Raw genomic sequence first — 27,399 nt, 5'->3', positions numbered from 1 at the left:
AATCCTTTAAAATCAAGTGAAATCCAATCTATATCAATATGTATTCAAGTAAACTTTACAATAAAGGGTTTTTTAATCATCTTTATTTTAGTTATAACGATATATAAAGTATAATAATATTATATTAAACATTAAAATTGTTCAAATATATTGTTAACATTTGGGCTTTATGTAAGCCTAAAATATTCGCCCAAATGTTTTACGATTATGAATACGGGTATTTTATCAAAGGGCAAAGCATCTAAATTTGCTTCGTTCCAGTTTGATAGATGGGTAGGCCAGTGTCAACAAGGATAACAATCTCTACTATAATATATACGTAGTACTAACCGAAACACTCGATTTGGTGTTGTTTACCTGCAATTACAATGGCTCACGTTCATTATCAAAAAAAAAAGAAAATTGTATTGGCGGTTGAATAATTGACGAGGTCTGCCTGCGTTACCTTTACCTTTTTGACCTTGGTGCAAACAGACCTCTTCGGTATTATCGTAACCGCCATTTTATTAGTAACTTCTCCACAGATATACCCACCGACGAGCACTCCAAAGCGACCTCTCACGCGGCTGCAAGAGCGTCTCGTACGCAAGCTCGGTCCAGCGGCACATCCCTTCTACTTCGAGCTGCCTCCGCACTGCCCCGCCTCCGTCACGCTGCAGCCCGCCCCCGGAGATACCGGCAAGCCCTGTGGGGTCGATTATGAACTGAAGGCGTTCGTAGCAGATTCGCAAGATGATAAGCCTCACAAGAGGTAACACATAAATATATTCTCACTAAAAAGGTCTTCTCTGTGGGTCATAAATCTGAGTAAAATTATGACATTCAATTTGGGGTTTAAATTTTTAGAAATTTAATATCATACATATTCGTTTAATACTAGTATAAAACGAAATAGCTTTTCATGATCGGTCCGGTTGTTCAAAATGTTATTTCAATCGATCGTTTTAATTTTAAAAACTAAAATTCGCGCACATTTTTCTGTTAATAAATATTGGTCGAAGAAAATTCCTGTCATGTGTTAATTTATAAGTAATATTAATAATAGTAAAAATGATTTTATTTGTTAATAATTTTCAGAAATTCAGTCCGTTTAGCAATCAGAAAGATAATGTATGCACCGAGCAAGCAGGGGGAGCAGCCGTCCGTGGAGGTATCGAAGGAGTTTATGATGAGCCCTAACAAATTGTACCTGGAAGCATCTTTAGATAAGGTAAACATGTCAATTTCTCACATAGCCCGTCGTTCTACTACTGGCGAAGACAATCTTCGTCTAAAATACAGCTCCCCTAAATGTTTCGCTCGCTGCTCGCAATTTGACGGATAAGTTAAAATTTATCTCCGTTTAAATAGTTAAAGTCAAATGAATGACAACCCAAGGCTCTTAAAAATATAAACTAAATTACTCAAACATACTTACCATGTGTATTATCACTCTTCTCACCAAAACTTAGAATATCTTGAAGTGCGTTTTATTGTATATATTTAAAATAGGTAAATATAGTGTAAAATGAACTACCTGATGGTAAGTGGTCACCATCCATAGACATTGGCATTGTAAATAAATATATTTATATATTACACCGTCGATGCGCCACCAACCTTGGGGATGTTATACCACACAACAATACTAGCTATTGCTGTTTGGAGCTAGAATATACGCTGAGCGGGGTGGTACCTAGCTACCTACCCAGATGGGTTTACGCCAAGCGCGCAACCAAGTAGATTTGGGTGGGATTTGTCTAAACGATTCACGATTCTACTATCGATCTCATTTTTCGATTACGTTTCAGGAATTATATCACCACGGCGAGAATATCGCTGTGAACGTGCACATAGCTAACAATTCGAATCGTTCCGTGAAGCGCATTAAGGTCTCGGTGCGTCAGTTCGCCGACATCTGCCTGTTCTCCACCGCGCAGTACAAGTGCACCGTAGCAGAAGCGGAGAGCGAGTGAGTGTCGTACACTGAGACTAGCTGTCTTATTTTGTAGCATACTCGTGTTTTTCAATCAATATTTACATTATTCAACTGCGTTTGTAATACTGTTTATTACGATATATGAAAAATAATTGGTCCATGTGAAGCGTGATACAAACGTAAAGAGTGCGGTTTTTTTTTCGAGGAAATTATCACAATTGGTAATGAATGATGTCAATAGTTAGTGATAATAAAGTAATAATTCGATTTCGGTTTCCCGCAGTATACTATTAGATAAAGAACTAATAAATCCCCCCACTGTAAAAAATATCGTAATACGACTCATAGAAAACACCTAAACTACGTTCTAAGCATAATGACGTTGATAGTGGAGCAAATATCGCACCTCGTTCGGTTTCGACGTATTCGAATTGAAATACTTGCCTTGAATAGATATTTCTCATTCAGGGAGGAGTCCGTGTGGAAAAATAAAATTCCTCTGATCGGATTGTTCAATAAGAAATTAAAAAAGTCCGTGTAAGTGATCGCGTGATTTCGTTACGCATGTATTATAGACCTGCAACTTTTATCAGTTGGCACATTATTCCAAATTATGTTGCGTTACTAATTCACTCACCGGTTTGACTTTGGCTGTAGCTTATGTTTTGTATTTTATGGATTGCTAACTTGTATAAGAAAATATAGTTTGATATATCGCTGTAAGACATCATACCAATTTGTAATTCACGACGCTAGTATCTTAAAGGATTTTGTATATATATTAAACATTATTTATTTTAGTCATACAATTGTATAATTAGTGAGTGTGGCGTGTTAAGTCAGAGAATTTGGTTGTATTTGTGTATTCGGATTATTTATTTGTGTCCATATTAATAACAATGGCTTGTGATGTGCTGTCCATAGCACACGAGCACTGCATACCCCTCTCCTGCCAAATATATATTTGCAATTTGTATTTAGTTTTTGATATATATCTGCGTACCCCTGTCTAAATATATACGCACGCCACTGTTAATAATAATTCCTTAAGAAACTTTATTTGGCTTTTATATTCAGTAATTGCGATTGGTTATTTGAATGAAAGCGCCTTTCCGAGGACTATGTGACGTCACGATGTTAAATTTGCTGCTATTTTACATGCAGTTGATTCGTTTGTTTTCGTTTATAATTAATTTATTCTCGTTTGCATCTTCGACGCGTTAACATTATGACGTCACAACCATTTATAACGCGTTTTTTCGTTACGCTATGAATTAATTTATTAATTAATTTGTAACTGTATACAATTTAATATTTATATTAATATAGATAAATTGATTAAGTATTGAACCATTTTATCAATTATTTTTCATTCAAATATCCAATTGAACAAAGTAGTTAAGTTATATCGTTTTTTTTTTATTTCCAGGGAAGGTTGTCCCGTGGGTCCTGGGTTCACACTTAGCAAGGTATTCACTTTGACGCCGCTCCTAGCGAATAACAAGGACAAGTGGGGGCTCGCTCTCGACGGTCAGCTCAAGCATGAAGATACCAACCTAGCTTCTAGCACACTGTAAGTATATAGAGCGGCTGCGAGGCTTCGTCCACCGCATGTCAGCGGTTACTTATCATTTCGTATCGGTTTTCAGAATCGCAGATCCATCTCAGCGCGAGAACTTAGGCATCATAGTACAATATAAGGTTAAGGTGAAATTGTGTCTCGGACCTCTCGGGGGGTAAGTCGCACTGCTTTTACTTCCTTCGTAATAACCGGTCAGTTGCTCGTAAATAGTAACCAGATTAAATCTCACTCGACACGTTTAGAGAGTAATTTGAGAAAAATATTTTTCGATCGATATCTAATGGCACTCTCGTCGTCCGCAGCGAGCTGAGCGCGGAGCTGCCGTTCATCCTGATGCACCCCAAGCCGGACGAGGACACGCCGCGCGCCGCGCCCGAGCCCGCGCCGCTCGACCACGACCTCATACAGCTCGACCCGCGCCCGTACGTGCCGCGCCCGCTGCTACACGACACACTAGCTCATAATAATATTCTGGGACATTTTTCACACACGGCCATCTGATCCCAAATTAAGCTTGTACAGAGACTTGTACTTTTAAAAGACGTGCGGACGGCATAACTATCCTAGGACATCATTCACACACGGCCATCTGATCCCAAACTAAGCAGAGCTTGTGCTATGGAAACCAGACAACTGATATACTACATATACTACTTTTCTTTTGTAAATACATACTTATATAGATAATTACACCCAGACTCAGGATAAACAGACATGTTCATGCACACAGATGTCTGTCCTGGGTGCGAATCGAACCCACAACCTTCGGCGTGAAAGACAAGTATCTACCAACCACGCCAACCGGCTCGTCGAATTTTCTAAGAGAAACATTTTACAATATATGCAATCCTTAAATTGCTGCGAAATATATATAGGCCTATTTAGGCTGTTTTATTGCATTAAAGCAATTTCAATTATATTAATTTTAGTAATAAAAATATAATACCCGGAACATAGTTATTTAATGTACTTTTATGTACTTTTAAATAAATATATATTTTGAACACATATATTCGGGGCAGGCAACACTGAATTCTGGGTTGCTTGAAATAAAATCTCACTCACCTAGATTAAAATAAATATAAAATTCTATACATTTGCAGAGACGAAAACGGGCAAGAGCAGGACGATGATATAATATTCGAGGACTTCGCGAGACTGCGGCTCAAGGGCGCCGACGCGGACGCCTGAGCGCGCGCACCGTAAAACCTCTTTGTTATATGGAAATATATCGTAGGACGTCACGATTCTCTATACGCATACCAGATTTTATGACAAATCGATTAACCCACGTTCACTATGAAGCGTATTCAGCGAGCGGATAGCAGTGGATTTAAGATATCGTAAAGACAGTTCGGATGAATTATCCCGATCCCTGTACAGTGTATATGTTGATGATCTAAGCGTCTAATCAAACATTTTTATAGTATTTTTTTCAAAATAAAAAAAAAAATATCTTTATTTACTTTATTCATATTCAATTCCAACTCTATAATACAATTCATCGGATTTTCGATTCCATCGTGTGAGTCTCGCTTTGCGCGGATTCGGATTCATCAAAGAAATGGACTAAATGAAATTAGGAGCCTCGTCGAAGTTGCAAATTATAATCGTATTGTTATGAGAACTTAATGTAACATTTGGTGTATATTATATGTGAAAAAAAAAATAATATTTTAAATAGGATTATTGATCAAATATTTGAGTACAAGTTGTAGGTTTTATTTGTTTATGTTAATTTACAAATAATTGTCTATCGAGTTTGTTCGTTCGTTAGGGAATCATAGTACAATGTGTTTGGTAAAGTGCATTTATAGAATAAACATGTTTTTTACCTTAATGTTATTTACTTTCATTGGTAGCGGTGTATTATGTATTTATGGGTAAATAATATTTTGGGCTTGAACATTTGTATGGAATCAAAAGGATATTTATGTGTGGCAATTTATACTTATATGTTTATGCACACAAATATATTATCGAAATGATAATGTAATTTATGTATAAATATTTTATCTTGAGTATCATAATTGTAAATGTTTCGGTGTAAATCACGTTTTATATAATCGTTCATAATTAACGATTGATGAATAAATTAATATTAAAATTAATAGTTTATTGTTCATAAAAGGAGTGTGTTTTGTTTATAAAATTTCAACCAATCGTGTATTTGTAAAGATGAACACAAAATAAGTTGCGAATCAGCTCCGCCGACGATGTTTGCATTTCGAAAGTCTGGTTAAAGAATAAATGGTAATATTTTTTTTTATTATTGTAAAGAAATAGTACATGTGTTTAGTACTAACCTAAGCTTTCTTTGTCTTTTGAGAACTACGACTGTGACTATATACATTTGTTTCTTCTGTACAGTTGATAGTCTTAAAACAATGTATTAGCTTTTTAATGCGCAAATTATTTTACTATACATGTTACATCTGCGTAAGGAACAAGTATTTTTTATTAATATCTACTGCATTATTTCTTTATACGCATTTTTATTTAATCAGCCGCCTAAAATACCGATATTTAATTTTCTGAACTTATCGTTAGTCTGCGAAAATCGTTTGTGTTGATTCAATTGTAATAGTGGAATGAAATGATGAGAACGTGAAAACGTTTTATATTTTGTGATTTATCTCATCGCAGCTATGTGTAGTGTTAATGTAAGGACTTTTTCGTATTGTCATTTTCGTGTTACATCGTATTATTCTGTTGTTGAATTAATATCTATTGTAAACTTTATCCAAACCATTATTATTAAGATTATTTTCTATTGATGTTTAATATTTGTATTATGTATGTTCGGTGGATATAGTAATATTAATCGAAATTTAATTAAATTGAAATAAAATAATTTGATACATCTCGACAAGCGATGCATCTTTATTAGTAACGATCCTTATGTAAGCTTCTGTCCAGATCTGCGTCATGCGGAACACCTCGTAGCGAGTGACAAACAGTGGGACTGGATGATCTATTAATCCATGGAAACATCACGTGGTCTTTTCAAGGCCATAGTAAATTATGCTTTTTCTCTACACTATCTGTTGCAACCCTAAGGCTATAGCCTGTCGAGGTGCCTAGAAAATACCGTTTTAATGAAATCGCCATGTAGCAGTTGGAATGGAAGCACAGCAAGCACTGTTCGACCTCGAGTCTATCCAACAGACGAGAGAGCCAGAGCGAGGACACGGGTAAGGGGACTCATTTATGTTTCGTCTGTGTATCACCGGCATTTGTATCACCTGCAAAATCAAACTGTTTGATCTTTAATGGCTGTTCCGAACAAAGTTTTCTACGAAATCTGGATCGTACTGGATGTTCGCTTGTAATACAACGGCATCCTGTCTCCGTATTATCAGGCAAAAATCCGCGGGCTTCTAGTGTAGAAGCCAGAGCCTCGTTATGTGCCGTATGAAGGAATACAAGAGCCCATCAGGATCGTTATAAATCGCTTCTCGGTGTTGTAAGTTTTCTCAAACAGGAAGTTCCCGCGTCGCAGGAAGCAAGTTGTCTCTCAAGTGAGGTATTCTGTTTGTAAGTGAAAGCCATGATTTTCATGTTCTAATTGCAACACTTACGCTATATCAAGCTATATCAAGATTTTTTATGTTTATTTTCAGCCTTTTTCTACTCAATACGTCTTCCACGGACTGCTCAGTCATTTTAATTGATCCGATGGGCATATACACGTAAACAGTCAACAAAATAAGCTCGGACCTGAAAGAGTACCTATAGATAGCACAAATATGTATTATTGGAAAAATTTCAGCCGTCTGACGTCTTCCTTCGTCGTACGCGTACGTTCGTCGCGTGATTTTTGGCAATTGTAAGATGGCCTCTGCATTATCGCTACTGACTTGTCATAAGGATTCGTACTAATAAGTGCGTTCCTTGTCGAAATGTTTATTGAATTATTTTATTATCTATGTAGGTGATATTATTTTTATTTTATTTATAGAACATTTTACAATATAAAAATTGTAAATACCAATAATAATAAATATCTTAATAATAACGATGTTGATAAAGTGTGCAATAACTATCATGGACATACATAACTCACAAAAAAACAACAACTAAAGCCAATGCGATAGGAAAAAGACAATATGAAAGTAGTTCTAAAGTTCAACACAGCCTAATTTGTAAAAGAGATTTAGCCATTCACGATTTCGTCATTAGCCAGGCGTAGTTTCTAGAAAAGTAACGGAAGTTGAGATGATACACCCAAAATACCCTTACCAAATTTGATTACCATGCCATATTTCTGCGGCCCAGTGAACAGCTACAGATGCAGGTGCTACAGATGAGTGTGCTATTTCGTTTTTAAACTGGAATATTTTTATCGCAACACCGGACCTGAGATCATATACAAAAAATCAGAACGGAAGGTCGTTGGTGGTTTTATTGTATATTGGAATATGGTGAACAATTACCGGCTCTTTTGTCGAAAACACTGCATCCTGAAAAGCTGTGGACTGTGTTAGCGGATGTGCCTGATTAGATTTTTATCCGGTCAGGTGTGGGCATTCAGTATATAGCAGTATAGTAGTATCCATATATGTCCTGTGACGGGGGGCTTTGCAAATTGTGAACAATTGTTTAGCTCAAACTGAGACGTCAGATGACTCAAAGCTTGCATTCATTAATTTATCCTTTTGCAAATACAACTGCAACGCTCTGATCGTTACGTGTGTTACGTGTTAAGGCGCGTAATGTATGTATCTTAATTGTTTATGTCAATGTTACATCATGATGCCTATTTTGTCTATATAAATGGACGCATTACTTTATCTGCCAATATTTAGTATATACCATATACCGCTTTAAATCAGCCTACATACTGGGCCATTCATATAACACACACCGATCACACTGCATACATCAGAGGGACCTTAGCAACTACATCCCAACCACTAGTACTACACCACTACAGTCACTACACAGTCCAGATAAACAACACAAATGATTTACTAATTCTAATTGTTTCAATCTATTACCCACGATCATGCCTGACTATGACAGTTAGGCATGATCTTCGGTAATCATCGCCTATAGGACGGATTCTGGATGGGGATGAAGGAGTGTATTGGCTATAAGAACTACTTTTATAGTAATTTTCACGTTATCGTCGTTTGTATATTTTCAAATTTAATTATTTCGTTCTGTTGTTATATAAGTACACATATGTATGTTTTTGAAAGTTTTCAATATTATCAATACCATTATTATTAAGATTATTTTTATTGATATTTACTACTCTTATTATGTAAAGTGATTGATAAAACTCGACAAGCTACGCATATTTAATAGTAGCGACCCAAACAATGTTGGCAGCGCCTGTGCAAAAAGAGACTGCTATCATTGCCGAAGGGCGCGAGGTAAACCACATGATCATGCACTTTCGTAGTTCGCTCACATCGAACGCACATTGAAAATACTTATATTCTTCAGTCTCGTCATTCCTATTATTTGTTTAAAAACTATTTTGTTCAAACACCCTTGCAGCGGGAAATATGTTACTATTATATTGTGTGAACTGTATTATTATTATTTAATATTTAAGTGTTAAGAACATGTATAAAGTATTTACGACTTAATTAATTCTGTAATATGAAATAGAACAAAAAAGACCAGCACTTACCTATATAGTTAGCCTATGTTTATCACCTGCTTTGAGTACTATAAAAATGCAAAAATAAATATCATATTAATAAGAGGCTAGCCTGACGCATAAAAATATTAATTTGATACAAATCTGTTAATTATTTTATGAGAAGTATATTTTAAATGCTGACAAGCATGATTATAAGTACACAAAAATGGTTGGTGTCCTTAGAAATAAGCAAGAGAACACAAAAATGTTAAACAAAACGCGCAAAGCTACACATTTGTTTTTTAATTTTACATCGAAAGTTTTTGATGTATACTTTTTCAATAAATATGTAACCAATAATGATGAAGTTTTATTTTCAATTCTTCTGATGGTGCCGGCAATCGGCTAACTCAGCTGTGTTAAAAAGGTTCAGAGGGCAAAAGGAAAACAGTTCCAGGTATATTTTAGAAAATGCTTTTGGGAACCCAGCTAGGTTGTTTTCATAAAATACTGGTGGTAGAGCTTTGTGCAAGCTTGTCTGGGTAGGCACCACCCACTCATCAGATATTCTACCGCAAAACAGCAGTACTTGGTATTGTTGTGTTCCGGTTTGAAGGGTGAGTGAGCCAGTGTAATTACAGGCACAAGAGACATAACATCTTAGTTGCCAAGGTTGGTGGCGCATTGGTGATGTAAGCGATGGTTAACATTTCTTACAATGCCAATGTCTAAGGGCGTTTGGTGACCACTTACCATCAGGTGGCCCATATGCTCGTCCGCCTTCCTATTCTATAAAAAAAAAAAATATTTTCTCTATGTAAAAACAAGTCTATCTATATTCAATATATAGTTATATACTTAAGCCTATGCGCCGTGAAAACGCGAGTTTAAAAAAATAGGAAAAAATGGCTGAAAAAATACATGTACGCTTTATTCGAGCATGGAAGCTCTTGATCACTTAATTGACTCTCACTTTATTTTTATGATTAACTTCGTTTGACTGCAATCGATGATTACATATCATTAATCTGATTATATTTTACCCAAGCCTGGTCGTATCTTTTTTCGACGTTTTATGCATGTATATTATGTAAAAGTTAAACCAAAATAATATCATCTGAATGACATTTTATAATATTGTAAGTATAAATAAGGAAAAAAGGTGGCTGGTTTGACTAAATGACTGAAACAAATAATTAATAAAATAGCAAAACAATACAGAATCAATAGGTTTTAAAGCACAATTCATCTTCATCAATCTGTTAAATTTCTAGTAATTCCATTCTTTTTGAAATACAAACGTTTTATTTTGAAGCTTAAAATCCGCCTCAAAATATTAATACCATTGTATTACCATATACTATTCTTATTAAAAATTATAATAATGATAATATCCTAGGAAATTTTTCACACACGGCTATCTGATCCCAAATTAAGCTTGTACGAAGCTTGTGCTATGGAAACCAGACAACTGATATACTACATATACTACTTTTCTTTTGTAAATACATACTCATATAAATAATTACACCCAGACTCGGGACAAACAGACATGTCCATGCCCACAAATGTCTGTCCTGGGTGGGAATCGAACCCGCAACCTTCGGCGTGAAAGGCAAGTATCACCCAACCAACCACGCCAACCGGCTCGTCGATTATTAAAAGTCTGTCCTATAATTATGTAATATTAATCGCATAATAAAACATGATAAAGGACATCTCATATTAGTAGTGGTGATTGAAACAGTCCATAATAAAAAAACATAATTTTTTTGGAAAAATACTCAAATTGCATAATTACCGAAGTAATCGCAATCTTGAGTATAATTAATTATCTATATTAATTAATTAATAAAACAGATTAATAATCACTGAGTACGATTATCTTTTTGATTACTTTGATTAATTTGTAAAAAATTATGATCACAATGTATAATGTGATTAGATTTTGGCCAAATTTACTTATAATCATAATAATAATTTATCTTAAGCTAAGTAAGTTTCTCTTTTTTTAGCAAAAGTAGTTGCAAATAAAACTCCAAAGAAGCTGAATGTTGCAGTAATACTGGCAACATTGCTTTGATATGCTGTATAAATAAATACCTACCAACTTTGAGTTTCTTATGTAGTCTGTGGATATGCATTACGCATATTTGTGTTTGATGTTTATAGCGAATTTGAGGTTATGATTCGCATAATTATTAATAATTTTAACTTACTAATAGATAAATTAATATATTTTAATTAAGCTTAAAATAAGTGGTATGGATACCAAACAAAAATTATAACAAATAAAAATATTTATTGCGATGAGATAAAGTTTACGTTACGACTGACTAACTGGATGAAAACAATTTTTTATTTCGTTCAGATTTGAATATTGTTCCAAAGATGAGTAGAAGCAATTTATCAAAAAAGGAGCTCGAGGAGTTACGTAAAAAAGAGGAAGAAGAAGCAGCCGCGCATGTAAGTACGAGGATTTTAAGGAATAAGAACTATTTCATCAAGTAGAATTAGCTACAGAAATTTAGTTATTTTATAGAAATAATGATAAATGAATTTGCCATTTACTTATTCTCACTTTGTTGTCTTACTGTTTTACATTCTTTAATATTGTATGAATAGATTGTTTTTTTTTTAATTATTATTATTTTATTATATTGACAGTTTTGTGAAAATAATTACATGTTTGCCCTTATACAGGTATTCAAGGAATTTGTGGAGACATTCCAAGAAGTGCCAAGTACAACATCTAAAGTTTGGGTCAAAGCTGGAACATATGATGCTGGTGCTAGAAGTAGGTTTTCTTATACTTTACTATAACATTAAGTTGAGCTCAGTGGCGTGACATTGGAGAGGCCTATGTCCAGCAGTGGACGATGAAAGGCTGATGATGATGATGATAACATTAAGTTTCATATATAATTGTATGTATATGTAGTGTTATTAAAATAATTTGAGCAATGTAAATTATAATAAAACAAAAAACTAATCAGTCTACAAATTAATTTTTTAATTACTTATTAATGTTTGAATTGTGCAATTATATTTACTATGTTCAATGTTGAATAAAAGAGGATTAATACAAATGACAAGTAAAATATTGTAATGTTGCAATGTTAGTGCATTGTGTACATTGTATTAAATATTTGCTTAATTTATATTTGAATGGATTTATGGAAGGTAAATGAAATAAAAATTTATTTTAATCCTGTAAAAAAAAACTGTAGTTGAAATCAATAAATTATTTAAGCAATTTTACTACATTAAGAACAGCCATGATATATTTAAAAAAATGCTTTAGAAACATGATGATATTAAGGTGAATGGATAAAACCTCATTTCAAGTATATATTTTATTATATTCATATTATCAGAGGAGGACAACTCGGAGAGAGGCAAGCTTTACAAGCCTGTATCACGATTGGACGAGAAGCGCACAATCACAGAGGCAGATGTGGTACGAAGTCTTGCACAGCGTCCTGAACCACCCGGCAGGCCTAGGAATAAGAAGACTGGGGATAAGAAAAAGAGTAATTTAGAATTATTTAAGGAAGAATTGAGGCAGTAAGTTAAAGAATTTAAAAGAACTAATTATAGTCTTATAACTCTTGTATTACCTACTAAAGTAATAACTTACATGGGTTGTAGCAGTGGGCAAATTGCACTGCCAGGCACAGGCTTTTTCTCCTATATGCCATTTAAAATTGTCCACATGGAACATGTTGACATCCATTGATCAAGATAGGTGTGTACAAAAAAAGCATTAGTATAACAGCAAACTATGCATATAGTTTTTTTAAAGTAAGTCTAAATTAACTTGCCTTGTGACCATATAATGGTTTAGTTCTTTATTAGATGTACTAAGCCCTTACACAATGTTTTAAAATCTATCTAACTATAATATAAACAAAGGCCACCTTATGTAGGAAGTAAAAATGGTGTTGTAATTATACTTAGCACATACCAATAGAAAAATAATTATAAAACCATTTTTGATTAATTTTTTTACAATATCAATTATAAGTCAAGAAAATGTTATTGATTAGGCAGACATAAGGGGAAGAAGTACTAACAATATTAAAAATAAATATGTATCCAAGAAATTATAGATAATAAAATAAAGCGAACAAATAAACAAATTCTCAACTATATTACATTAATTTTTTAGAATTCAAGAAGAACGTTCTGAGCGGCATAAATATAAGAATGTGCTTCGCGACCGCGGCGTGGTGGGAGTTGAGCCTGTGATTGACATGATGCCAGATGTAGGTTCATATGACACAGGCGACCCTAACACTACCAACCTATACCTCGGCAACTTGAATCCTAAGGTAAATTATACAAGTATAGTTACATTTGTTGAAGAATTGTAAAGTAGTTTTAATTTTTTGATTTTTAACTCTCTTTTATGTCTTTGTAAAGAATAAGTAATATAATTATATTATATTATTTATGCAAAAACATGATGAAATTGTTTTTGTATAAAATTTATCTTAAAGAAATAGCTAAGTATTACCAAATTTTTGTTTGTGACTATTTTTAAGTATGTTAATTCTTAAACAAAATATCTGTCACATTTTCATTAAAAAAAATTTAAAATATTTATAATAATAAGAAATTGTACAAATAATATTGTTATTGAATAATTTTTTTTTTTATTGAGGAACAATAAACAATTGTACAAAAAAAGTGTTTAAAATTGTTAAAAATTAACACTTTCTGCAAAAATGTTTAAAATATTAGTAGCATTCACAACATTGTCACGGATTAATTAATACAACATTTGGGACTAAGACAAATAGTTAATAAGTTTTAATTTTTTTATATATTATTATAATGGATACGATAAATATCCTAATAACATCTTATTCAATCTCATAAATATTTAAGTAAGTTAAATTTATATTTAAGAGCATTATGGGCAAAAATATTAACTTTGATAAGTGTTTCATTATGTTCTTACACGAATTAATACAGAGGCGCTCATTTATCAGCATTGGAATTACATTTTTTTGAACGTAATTTGGTTACAACAGATAACAGAACAGCAGCTGATGGAGATTTTCGGTCGGTACGGTCCGCTGGCCAGCATCAAGATCATGTGGCCGCGCTCGGACGAGGAGAAGGCGCGCGGGCGGAACTGCGGCTTCGTCGCCTTCATGTCGCGCAAGGACGGCGAGAGGGCGCTGCGGTGCATCAACGGTGGGTACTCCATTTAGATTTCAAGTTGTTACGTCCGCAAATTTTTGCATATCATATTTAAATAAAAATATAAGTACTTAACATAATATTATTTGATTTTATTGCTCAAACGAATCTGAATGTTAGCTGTATTCTTTAATATAAAACGATTATGCATTACATCTCTGGATTATACTTTTGAAATTAAATAAGACAATTACTTATTTTTTAAATACGAATAGGCAAGGAGATAATGAACTACGAGATGAAGTTGGGGTGGGGCAAGGCGGTGGTGATCCCGCCCGTGCCCATCTACATCCCGCCGGCGCTGCAGCAGCCCTGCAAGCCGCCGCCGCCCTCCGGCCTGCCCTTCAACGCGCAGCCGCCGAAACACCTCATAGGAAAGGTAACACATTTGATTATGGGATGCTTTCATTTGCAGTCGTAGTCTACGTTAAAACCGGTGAAATTACAGAATGCCTACAATTTTTCCCCTCCATAAAAGCATACAGCTTGGATTAGTAGAGCCAATAGTCAGGGTCACGTTAGTACCTGTGGCTTTCACATCCCTGACTTGTATACAGTTTAGTTATTGATGCTTTGTTGTAAATTACTATTTAAATTGTAAATTTTTATATACATAATAATATAAAAATAAAAGAATTACAAGCAAGTGAACTATTACTTATATATTTGTTTCAGATACCGAGAGTTCGACCTGGAGAATACTATCCCAGCGACCCCGACGATCGACAGGATTATGATCAAGTGATTATTTAAATCAATTTTGTTTAATTATATCGCAAATTTAAATCGTTACTTATAATTTTTAAACCGAGATGGCCTAGTGGTAAGAACGCGTGAATCTTAACCGATGATCGTGGGTTCAAACCCGGGCAAGCACCACTGAATTTTCATGTGCTTAATTTGTGTTTATAATTCATCTCGTGCTTAACGGTGAAGGAAAACATCGTGAGGAAACCTGCATGTGTCTAATTTCGTTGAAATTCTGCCACATGTGTATTCTACCAACCCGCATTGGAGCAGCGTGGTGGAATAAGCTCCAAACCTTCTCCTCAAAAGGGAGAGGAGGCCTTAGCCCAGCAGTGGGACATTAACAGGCTGTTACTGTACTGTACTGTACTTATAATTGTTTTTTAGCGGCTGTTTAATTAAACATTGGTATCGCTCTTTCTGTCATCGTTGATTTGACATTCGAAAGAAGAAGACAGTTGCAATCAATCACCCCGAAAAACATTTATAGGCATAGCTGTTGTTGTATATACAGATAACTTAAAAGTAATTCATGTTTTTTTTTCAGATTCTTTCACAGTCTATAGTAAAAGTAGCGATCCCAACAGAGAGGTCAGTTATATTCTTTTGCCTGCATTATCTAGTCATGGGAATTGACTTAGTTGAATTTTCATTTATGCAGATTATGTATTATTATAATATATATATATATATATATATATATATATATATTTTGTTTTGATGTCTTTTTTAGAAGTAATAATCTAAGTATTAGCTAATTTTATTCTCATATTTCCTTGTAATATATGTAAGTTAAAAAACTTTTGATAATGTTACATAATTCCGTTTTAATTATATTACAGAAATATTTTAATGCTGATTCATCGGATGGTCGAGTTCGTGATCCGTGAGGGTCCCATGTTCGAGGCCATCATCATGAATAAGGAGATGAACAATCCGTTCTTTCGGTTTCTATTTGAAAATCAGTCGCCCGCGCACACATACTACCGCTGGAAACTGTTCTCTATGCTGCAGGGAGACTCGCCCAAACAGTGGTCGCTGGAAGATTTTAGGATGTTCAAAGGTAAATAAATATACAATATAAATGTTGCTTGGGTATTTATTATTTTATATATTATAAAAATAATGTTTTAAGGTGGGTCAGTGTGGCGCCCGCCTGTCATGAATTTATATACCGCCGGCATGCCCGACGAGTTGGTGGACGAAGAGGACGCCAAGGACAACATACGCGGCACACTCTCTACGAAGTGAGTACTTCTGTACAAACATGTACAAGATTTAGATTACTATATAGTGATGAAAACTCTAACATTATTGTTGCATGTAACATTTGACTCTAGGAATAGAGTGCTTGCTAGATTTTCAGAATTGTTAGTTAGTAACAGCCTTTTAATGTCCCACTGCTGGGCTAAGGCCTCCTCTCCCTTTTGAGGAGAAGGTTTGGAGCTTATTCTACCACGCTGCTCCAATGCGGGTTGGTAGAATACACAAGTGGCATAATTTCAATGAAATTAGACACATGCAGGTTTCCTCACGATGTTTTCCTTCACCGTCAAGCACGAGATGAATTATAAACACAAATTAAGCACATGATAATTCAGTGGTGCTTGCCCGGGTTTGAACCCATGATCATCGGTTAAGATGCACGCGTTCTAACCACTAGGCCATCTCTGCTTTTTTTCAGAATTGAATTAATAATTATTGATGTAACGACGTCAACGTCATCATAGTGACATAAATGAGATAAAATTCTATATTAACGTATTCGAGAGACATGAAAGTTTTGAATTTTCTAGTTTATTTGATATCGTATTTTGATATAGTATTACTAGCGCATGCACATGATACGTAAAGCACTGCAACTGCTAATCAGCCAGCGCGACCGGCTGGAGGAGCTCATCCGCGGGCTGTCGGCGTCGCGGCGCAGCGTGGGCGAGGCCATGGCGTGGTGCCTGGAGCACGCGGAGGCGGCGGGCGAGGTGGCGGCGTGCGTGGCCGAGGCGCTGGCGCAGCCGCGCACCGCGCCGCTGCGCCGCGTGGCGCGCCTCTACCTGCTGTCCGACATCCTGCACAACGCCGGCGCCAAGCTCACCAACGCCAGCGCCTACCGCGGCGCGTGAGTCCCCTTATTCTGTGACCGCCCCGGTCCTGTCGGACACCTTTTGAGTCTGGCCGTCCACAGGTTTCAGCACCGGCTGGTGGAGATCATGCGCGAGTGTCACCTGGCGTGGTCTCGCATGCCGTCGCGCATGCAGCAGGAGGGGTTCCGCGCGCGGGTGACGCGCATCCTGCAGGCCTGGGCCGACTGGGCCGTCTACCCGACCGACTTCTTGTTGCACATTAACGATGTGTTCCTCGGACAAGATAAGGTAGGCACGAACTGAATCGTAATCAATAGAGTATATAATATAATTTTAAGTCGGAGTATTAAAGCGACATATAGAAAAAAAAATTCTTGAATGATGTGATAAATACTAATCTATATTCTTTAAGGAGCCTTTCTAAAAAAATTAAATTTATATAATTATGTTATTTCATTACTAAGACTTTACCCCCTAATATGTAATTCGACCCGGTAATAGCTTCATAATAATATATAATACTTGTAAATATATTATGTTTTAATCAATACTGTTTTATTACGTCAGGGCGAACCGCGAGCGGCCACGGAGGTCGACCGGTCCGGCTCGGGTGACGGGCCGGGCTCGGGCGCCGCGTCGCCCGACGGCTCGACGGCGTCCGGCGCGTCGGGCGGCTCCGGCGGCTCGGGCCCGCTGGACGGCGCCGCGCTGCGCCGCCTGGCCGAGCAGCGCCCGCCGCAGCTCACCGTGCGGCCCGAGGCCAACGACATCGACGGCGTGCCCGGTGCCTGACACGCTGCTTGCGTTATGAGTGTGCGCTCATTCGTTCAAATCGTTACATCTTATTTGTTCATTTCAGTGGAGGAAGATATAGATGGCGTTCCGCTGGAGTTCGAGGGTGACACCGAAGGGGAGGCGGAGGAACGAAGTGTGGCCGGCTTCGTACCCTCGCGGTGGGAGAGCGTGGAGCCGGCATCGGCGCCCGAGCCGCAGAAGGAGCCCACGCCGCCGCCGCTAGACGGGTCAGTTTATGTGATATTTGCCTTCGACAGCATTCGCTAGCTCTTATTCCCTGTTATTATTTGTCGGCGCAGTGTGCGAACTGCAAGAAATAAGATTTGACTGGCACGCCGTTCCCCGACAGCGTACGTTACACATTTACATTACGTGTTTAACAAAAGCTCCCACGACGGCAGTTACGGCGTTTGTCATCACAGTTTGAGATGGGATAGTCGAATGGAACTCTATACTACTTTAGCAAAATGATAGTCAAATATGTGGTGCCGTTACCAAAGAATTATGATGTGAAGTCTCAAAGAGCGTTTCGACCGTAGCGGCGCGGAGTCCCCGCGCAGCCGCAGCGGCGAGGCGCTGCTGCGGCGCGAGACGCTGCGCGACATCGAGCTGCGCGTGCTGAAGTACGCCGACGAGCTGGAGGCGGGCGCGCGCGCACTGCGGCCCGGCCTGGCGCCGCCCGCGCAGGTGCAGCACTACCGCCGGAAGCTCATCAAGAAGGTCGCCACGGAACTCCTTGTTATTATAGCGCTTTTTAGGAAACCAATTTCAATAGAGTATTATATCTTGGTTCTTTATATTCTAAAACCTTCCCGTTATTGTATAGATTACCCCGTTAAATGATAACATGGACCGGTCGTATACGTTCTATAAAAATCAAACGTAAATATTATAATAAATTTTTAACAAGAATTGTTATCGATTCGTTTTGTACATCCAGGCGCTTCGCGAGGCGAAGGAAGCGGAGGAAGTGGGCTCCCCGGTCGCGGACGACGATGCTTTCTCTACGTCCTCCAGGAAGTCTAAAAAGTCTCGCGAGCCCACGCTGTCGCCGCCGCCCAAACGTTCTCGGTATTTACTTTATGAACTGAAACTGAAATGAAAATGACTAGATCTAGATACATACGTAGAACTATTTCGCTGTTATATAATTTTTTCTAGAATATTGTGTGTAGAATTTGTTTTGGAAAAGTGGAATCATTTGTCCAATTCCAAATCAATTTTTATTTCAATGTATTTAACAATAAATAAATAATAACATATATTAAATTTAATATAAGAAACCGTTTATTTGTTCATGTAGCGATCGCAAGTCCAGATCTCGGTCCAGATCCCGCGAGCGAGAAAGGGAACGGGAACGATCTCGCGAGCGAGACAGGGAGAGGGAGAGAGACAGGGAGCGAGAACGAGAGAGGGACAGAGATCGAGAGAGAGATAGAGACAGGCGGAGACGTTCACCCGCCACGCCTCCTCACCATAGAAAGCATGCGAAACATGCTAAATATAAATATTGACAAGATATATATTATTAAAAAAAAAATTAAATACTATCAAAATCTCTCATTTTCACTTATTTAAGTGACGATCATTTTTTTTAGCATAACTACCTCTTAAGCCCTTTAATCACAAATAAAAGTTTTCTTTAATGTATAATATATAAACTGTAACATGCAATATTGTTCCTGTTGGAGAAAGAATTTTATGAATTTGACTATAAATTATTTGTAGAGAGGTCGTTTGGTAGATGATCAAATTAAAAGGTTAAGACTGATAATAAGACACTTTTGATATACCACTGCTGCACCAACATAAAAAAAGTTAGGTTTTTGCCATTTATACTACGTAATCGTAATGTAAGAACTTTCATATGAAATAAAGATTACGCTCTGAACGGTAGGATATTGACCCCTAACCCATTCGAACATCACTGCTTTGTGCCTTTAATTACACTAAACCGTAACAGCCTGTGAATGTCCCACTGCTGGACTGAAGGCCTCCTCTCCTTTTTTGAGGAGAAGGTTTGGAGCTTATTCCACCACGCTGCTCCAATGCGGATTGGTGGAATACACATGAAATGAAATAATGCCATTTCAATGAAATTAGACATATACAGGTTTCCTCACCATGTTTGACGGTGGTCAAGCACGAGATGAATTACAAACACAAATTAAGCACAAGAAAATTCAGTGGTGCTTGCCCGGGTTTGAACCCACGATAATCGGTTAAGATTCACGTGTTCTAACCACTAGGCCATCTCGGCGTCAAATTACACCTACGCGTTCACAAATCATTAGTTTTAAAAGTTATTTTTAATTGTTGTTGAATATATCGTAATAAATGTATGTAGATCACGGAATGAGAATGATCAGTCGGTACTTGAATATTTTGTTTTGATTTATTTGTAGGAACCCTTCATATAATTCTATTTAAATTTATAATATTTTAATTTGTCTTAAAACTACGCTTATACAACTAATCTTAATAATATTAATGAATACTCGTCCAACATACAATATAAAACATAAATATATTTACTACTAGCTGTTCCCGTGGTTTCATCCGCTTATAACTTAAATGAATCACTAAGAGCAAAAATATAATGTTTTAGTATATACAACATTTTTAGTTTTATTTTCGTGGGATAATACTGTTTAGTGGTTTTGCACCAGGAGGTGCGGCGAAAACCACTAAACAGATCTACATACAATTGGCCATGAGGAAAACAGCATTCCGTTATATCTATTCCGACATACTTTAATGTCTTTCCCTGTGCTTTATTTATTGGGACTGCAAACGATATCTTCACGGAAAATTGTGTTTTTTTAAAACTCATAGGTAAATCTGTGTATTTATAAAATAAGTAATTATCAACTAACCGACTAAATATAAATTTAACAAAATAATGAGAAAAAAAATGCATCGACAACATACATATAAGCTTTAACGTACAACATTATTTACAAACCGAAAACAAATACTTGAATATGAGTATTTTCAAACATCGTACTCAACTACATATGGATAATTTTATCTCGATATCTTTCATAAGTATTATGCCATGTTGATAAAAACGACTTCGCAAATAATGCCTTATTTTAGAACAAATTTGATTACCATACAAAAGGTTATAGTGAGTCAACCTTAAAAGATACGTAAAATGCTATCGCGGACTTTTTTTAGAACTTTTCAAGAGGAACAATTTCGTTATACATGATTGTTGCGTAACTTTTACCGTTTACGCAGCGCACGCAACGGAAGCTCTCATAAATTAAAAGTAAAATAAAACTTAAAACAAGCTTTTATTTAAATGCGCTAAAAAGACTAAAATAAACTTTTCTTTAAAACTTTTACTATCAACTTATAACGTCCTTACACAATTTGTATGATATAAAAGCTTGTTAACTTAGTTTGAAAATTTAAAAAATTAAAATCAATCTGATCAGATTATATAATTTACTTGTTTTGATCTACACAGGTAAATCTTTATGAGTAATAGAAGATATGACAGCCTCAATGTAGCTTTAAGCTTTTCTTACTTAATCTTCCTTACTTAATCTCGGTACATGAGACTCGCTCCTTAACCAAGATTCGAGTCATCCGCATTCGGTGAGACCATTCTTACTTCAAAATCACAGACTTCCATGTAACATTTATTAGCTAGTTAAACGAATATCGAAAAACAAAAGAAATGTGTATTACGTATAAAACTCTTAATTTCGAAGGTATTAAAATTCAAACATTCTTCTCCGTCTTAACAGTTTTATTATTTTAATATAACTCAATATTATCCACAGTGGTAATACAATTTGTTTTACAACTCAAAAATTACCGTTCCTCTTTTTTAAAAAAACCAAACAACGCTAGCCTCTTGCTAGTACTCAACTGACTAATCATAATATAATATTTTCCGGAACCGGTAGTCAAAATAGAGCTACTAAATAATAAAAGTACGAAATATTTAAATATATTGTTTCTGTAACAAAATGCTCCCTATGCCATGTTTGCTTGCATCTGTATGTATCTCTGTTTCCAGCTTGGGACTGTAAAGTGCTAACACTGGCCTTGAAATAAGGACGTTTTTCAATTTATCAAACGCTTCTTCTTGAGCTTGAGTCCATTGCCAATGAGAGTTCTTCTTCAATAACTTGGTAAGGGGACGAGCTATTTCACCGAAACCCCTAATAAAACGTCGGAAAAAACTGGCTAAGCCGATAAACTGTCTGATATTATGTACGTCTTTGGGCTTGGGAAAATTTTTGACGGATTCAATTTTATTAATTCCTGGTCTTACGCCTTCGCTGGAAATTTCAAAACCTAGGTAGTCAACATTATTTCGGAAGAAGTAACATTTTTGGGGTTTTAGGGTCAATCCCGACTCTCTAAGTCTTTCAAGTACGATTTCTAATCTCTTAATACCTTCTTCAAGCGATGTACTAGGTACCAAAATGTCGTTCATATACGCTAATGCGATGCTATATCGTAAATTGCTCAGAACCAAATTAACAGTTCTCTGGAAAACGGCTGGTGCATTAGCTAATCCGAAGGGCATTCTATTAAACTCAAATTTCCCATCAGGTGTTACAAACGAACTTTTACTCTTACTTTCTTCAGCCAGAGGAATTTGGTAATATCCCGACGCCAAATCTTAAGCACAAAAATATTTATTTTCCGCTAATATATCAATTTGGTCCTCGATACGAGGCAACGGGTAATGTTGCTTAATCGTTTTCTTATTTAGTGCGCGATAATCAACACAAAGGCGTTTATCCCCAGTTTTCTTTCTCACTAACAAAACGGGTCTTGCATATGGCGATTGAGATTCCCGTACAAGGTCATATTTCAAGAGTTCTTCGACAATGATTCTAACTTCTTCGCGTTCTGAGTGGCTCAATCTATATGGTCGATAAACAACTGGTTCTGAATCCTTTAAGTGAATATTCATTTCTGCAATCGTTGTCTGTCCTAGTTCCGACAAGTCGTTAGCAAAACAATTGCGGTACTGGTTTAATGTTTGTAATAATTTAAGTTTCTTTCTTTTATCGAGATTTTCATCAATGTTAAGGTCATCCAATGTAAGTGGAGTTTTAGCGTGGTGATCTTGTACATCTTGTATTCTATTAATGCTTTTAAAGTTTTTATTTGTTTCCATAATACAGGCACGAGCTAGGATTTATTTTAATTAATTTATTTTCATAGTTCAGAATAGTTAAATGACCACTACCGTTTTTGATATTGTAAGTACCAATCATTATATCATATTTTAAGCGACGACCATTTTCAACAAAAACCATTCCACTAAAATTTGTATTGATGAACACCTTTACAGAAATACAACCTTCAGCCATAACAGTCTTTAGAGATCTTAAAACCAGTCGCGTATCGTAGTTTTAAATACCCATAAGTGTGGTTGCTCCGTGGCAGTCTGTCCAATAAGTAGGTCATGATTTAGATAATTATCAGGTACCACAACTGCCTCTACTGTAATTTTTGCATTGTCAATACTTAACGAAATTTTAATTTTACCTAAGGCATTCACATATGTATTACCAAAACCCTTGAGAGATGGTAGATTATTTACTTGCCACTTTTCGCGTGGTACTATTCCTTCCATGACGGATTCTTTTATCAAAGTACACTGACTACCAAAATCTACGTACCCCGTTAACTGTACATCATTAACTGTTATACTCTTGATAAATTTGTCGTCTTCTCGCATGTCAGTACTGGTCTCTAGTCATAATGTTCTAACTTCGGCTTTATTTACACAAACGCTCCTATTACATTCAGGATCATCATGACCAATGCGTTTACACTTTTGACATTTAATAATAGGCTTTTGACATCCCGATACTACATGACCTGTTTCACGACAGTTAAAACATTTTAATGGCCTTCCTAAATCATTCTTAATTGGTTTATGTGGATTTCCAGTTACAGAACGTACCGGTTTTTTATTGAAGTTGTCTAATCGCTCATGCTTAACACCCCTCAAATAACCCAATAGTTTATCAGTATTCTCGAAGCCTACTGCCTCTGCCCCGTATCGCACCGACCCATCGTCTATTCCATAAACAATGCAATCAACAGCGTTCCTTCCCACTATCCCACATCGATTCAAGACTATTCACTTTTCATAGTAGTACTCTTCTAAATCATTTCCAAATTTTGCTCTTTTTGCTAACATTTCTGTAAGTAAATGGCCATAATTTTCGTATGACGGAAAGGCAGATTTCAATTTTGCGACCCATTCGTCCCATGTAATCAAAACTGATGGCTGCCCTTCGTACCATTTTTTTGCAGTACCAATTAGCTTTGGTACAGCGTAATGAGCAGCTCTGAGATTTATGGTTGCTATCCCAACCATAAATCTCAGAGCATTCTTTTTACTTTATGCAGCCATGTATCAATTGTTTGATTTTTTGATTTAGGATCAAATTCTGGAACTACATTGTTATTCGTAAAACCATCTTTATTTTGTGGTTGTATAGCAGAAATAGTTTGTAAGGACTCTTTGATACATTTGAGAAATTCACTATTAACATCACGGACTGAACTACATGATGTATTAACTCTTTCTCTACAAGGAGTCTTTAATCTGCGACGCTTTTGCCTACTACTACTACGATGATCTATTAGTATATCTATCGGTCCACGTAACTGCGTGTCCAAGGGTGGTGTACGCTGTAGTGGAGATGTTACAACTGACCTGCTTCGACTTCTTGCCTGGGGCCCCCTTGAAGGTGATCTTCTTGATCTGCGACGCTCGATGTCACGACGATCAGCGTGGAGCTCTGCTGGTGAACGATGACGTTGCCTCGAGCCTCGAGCACGCGTCCGGGATCGGCTGTGTTTCGCAATACCTCCCAGTACTATTGGACCGACCACGAGGCATTTTCACCCGATTGTACTGCACCCACTGATTCTGAAATAATTATAACAACAAGTATCTATTTTGTAAAATTAAGTTAATTGTACGAAACACAATTTTTAGTGATAACTGAGTAAAGTACATAAATTGATAACTTAGCAAAATCGCATAGTTAAGTTTTCAATTTCGTCATATATGCATATTTTAATTATAATTTAGTATTTTATTAATTATAATTTTTATTGACAGAGCAAACTGTATTATTTTATATTTGTTTGTAAAACAATCATAAATTCTAGTATCCTTCTAACCTATACTATCATAGACAAACTAATTTCGTTACCAGTTAAATGATTATAACAAGAAGATACTGTTTATTTAGAATTACACAGTTAAAGTAGTCTAATTATGATATACCTTACAAGAAGTATTCAAATTCATCAATTACTATTATCAATAATCTCACTTCATCATAGAGTAAACCAAAAAAAAAAAAATTTTTATACCATTGTTTTGAACAAAAATAACTAACTAAAAGTTTGTACTTTTAATAGATAAATAATTAAATTTAATGGTTACATACCTTGATGCAGACGTATGATCACACCAGAGTAATAGAATCTCACCAGTATACCCCGATGTAATCCCACTTCTGAATTGTACAACTTTCTTAATTTCGAAGGTATTAAAATTCAAACATTCTTCTCCGTCTTAACAGTTTTATTATTTTAATATAACTCAATATTATCCACAGTGGTAATACAATTTGTTTTACAACTCAAAAATTACCGTTCCTCTTTTTTAAAAAAACCAAACAACGCTAGCCTCTTGCTAGTACTCAACTGACTAATCACAATATAATATTTTTCGGAACCGGTAGTCAAAATAGAGCTACTAAATAATAAAAGTACGAAATATTTAAATATACAATATAAAAAATAAACAAGCAAAAATCACGTTTTGTAGTAAATATGACAATAATATAAATTATAATTTATTAAATTCTTTTCATAATGCAGACTTATTTTAATGGGCACGGCTATTCTTTACAAAATGCTCAATAGTTATTTGAAATTACAGTATGATTATTTTATCAAGCTAACATATATATGTTATATTTTTTTAATCCTTAATATGTAGATTTTTAATAAGCCACTACCCTAACAAAATATATTAAAAATGAATACAGACAGAAGTCTCAGTGAGCGCCGTGCGTCTCCAACATACCTGCGTTCGCTGCATATAAGAGCGCGGCCGTCGGCGCGCTCTACAAATACGCGAGGGTACATTTAACCGACGTATGTCCTGCATAAGCTGTACCCTATTGAATATGATTGATCATATAGATCTGAGCTCAACTTGCTTTAGAAAAATCTAAATCTCTGCAACTGTCCAAATTCTACTTTGTTTTGTTCGTATAAACTTTCAATCATAATTTTACAGACTATCATTTATAGGTAGCTAAAGTTTCAGCCATTTCAAACGAACAGTTACTTTATAGCATTTTTAATGAATAAATGTTCGACATGATTTCTTCCGATCTTCCATGTACAGACAGCGATCAGTTACATTTTTATTATATGTATAAACAAGTAAATACTTAATATATGTTAAATATCATATTTTGTATTGGAGTTGCACATCACTACACGATCAGTGTTAGGGTTGCCACCTTACACTTTTCGGACAGAATACAGCCCATTTCTGGTGGTTCAATCCTTTAGCCCAAAAAAGGTAATTTAACCCTTTTTCGTAGACTTCGCAATTTACTTAGGGGTGGTCACATATTGAAGAACAGTTGTGTTAATTACCGCTTACACATATTCGCTAAATATCAAATATTTGATTACCTTGGTTCCGATGCTACTCGCCACTAAATACTATATATAGTAAATGAGTCCGTAAATGGCTCATTTGATTTGAAAAAATATGTATATTAATCTTTGAGTATAAGCTATCATTATGACCGTTTCCCCTTCTGTAAGTGAAGGTGAAGAGTTGGGTATCCTGCTGATTTCAGGTGATCCTACAGCAACAGGTTTGAGTAATCAAGGTATTGTAATATAATTGAAGTCAGAGAATACTAAATTTTGAATCGATCATACAGGATGTTGCTCAAATCCCGTCAACGACTAGAAAAGAGCTGATGATCTTCAATACACGACACGACACTTTTCTTTCGTTTGCAAGTGTCCTGTTATGTTCCTGCCATGTTTATTACTTTATTATATGTTTACCAGGATCTCAGACATTTCAAGTAAATTATGCATGTAAATAGAAAATTTTATGTTTATCATATAAAACCCGGAGTACATCATGATATGGCTGTCGGTATTAACGACTTTAATTTTAGGAGGTATGAGAAAAACAAGATTTTTACATAAAACGGAATTTTATTTAAAATTAAAATATTTTTACTAAATAAACAATACAAGAAACTCAAGATAAATCAATGAAAAACGTATTTGTAAATAAAATCTATTTTTATAAAGAATACTTATAAACTTTGGCCATGAGTTCATAGGACATATAAAATTTTATGAATACATATTTTTCATAAATCTCATTGTACACAAAAAAAAAAGTTTGATAAATTAAACG

General features: G+C 35.7%; 2 protein-coding genes across 5 annotated transcripts in view; both read left to right on the top strand.

Annotated features, from left to right (window-relative positions):
• The window catches only part of LOC126770277 (beta-arrestin-1), an 86,129-nt gene extending 76,673 nt beyond the window's left edge, over positions 1–9,456 (top strand). For all 4 annotated transcript variants that reach the window (XM_050489610.1, XM_050489600.1, XM_050489590.1 and 1 more), the window contains 7 exons: positions 525–751; positions 1,078–1,210; positions 1,791–1,951; positions 3,348–3,491; positions 3,568–3,654; positions 3,803–3,922; positions 4,604–9,456. In XM_050489610.1, the coding sequence (XP_050345567.1) occupies positions 525–751; positions 1,078–1,210; positions 1,791–1,951; positions 3,348–3,491; positions 3,568–3,654; positions 3,803–3,922; positions 4,604–4,691 (960 nt within the window). In that variant the 3' untranslated portion in view covers positions 4,692–9,456. The remainder of the gene's footprint in view (positions 1–524; positions 752–1,077; positions 1,211–1,790; positions 1,952–3,347; positions 3,492–3,567; positions 3,655–3,802; positions 3,923–4,603) is intronic.
• Positions 9,457–11,243: 1,787 nt separating this feature from the next.
• LOC126769948 (U2 snRNP-associated SURP motif-containing protein) lies at positions 11,244–19,447 on the top strand. The gene is made up of 18 exons (XM_050488984.1): positions 11,244–11,278; positions 11,468–11,562; positions 11,800–11,893; positions 12,474–12,663; positions 13,268–13,430; positions 14,136–14,301; positions 14,523–14,686; positions 14,983–15,048; positions 15,602–15,645; positions 15,897–16,117; positions 16,190–16,301; positions 16,928–17,170; positions 17,237–17,423; positions 17,703–17,919; positions 17,995–18,157; positions 18,470–18,650; positions 18,871–19,001; positions 19,234–19,447. The coding sequence occupies exons 2-18, from the start codon at positions 11,488–11,490 to the stop codon at positions 19,442–19,444; spliced, it is 2,628 nt and encodes an 875-aa protein (XP_050344941.1). The 5' UTR covers positions 11,244–11,278; positions 11,468–11,487; the 3' UTR covers positions 19,445–19,447.
• Positions 19,448–27,399: the final 7,952 nt, after the last annotated feature.

This window comes from Nymphalis io, chromosome 1 (genome assembly GCF_905147045.1).
Source record: "Nymphalis io chromosome 1, ilAglIoxx1.1, whole genome shotgun sequence".
Classification (NCBI taxonomy): Eukaryota; Metazoa; Arthropoda; class Insecta; order Lepidoptera; family Nymphalidae; genus Nymphalis; species Nymphalis io.
This window is presented reverse-complemented; position numbering and strand designations above follow the sequence as displayed.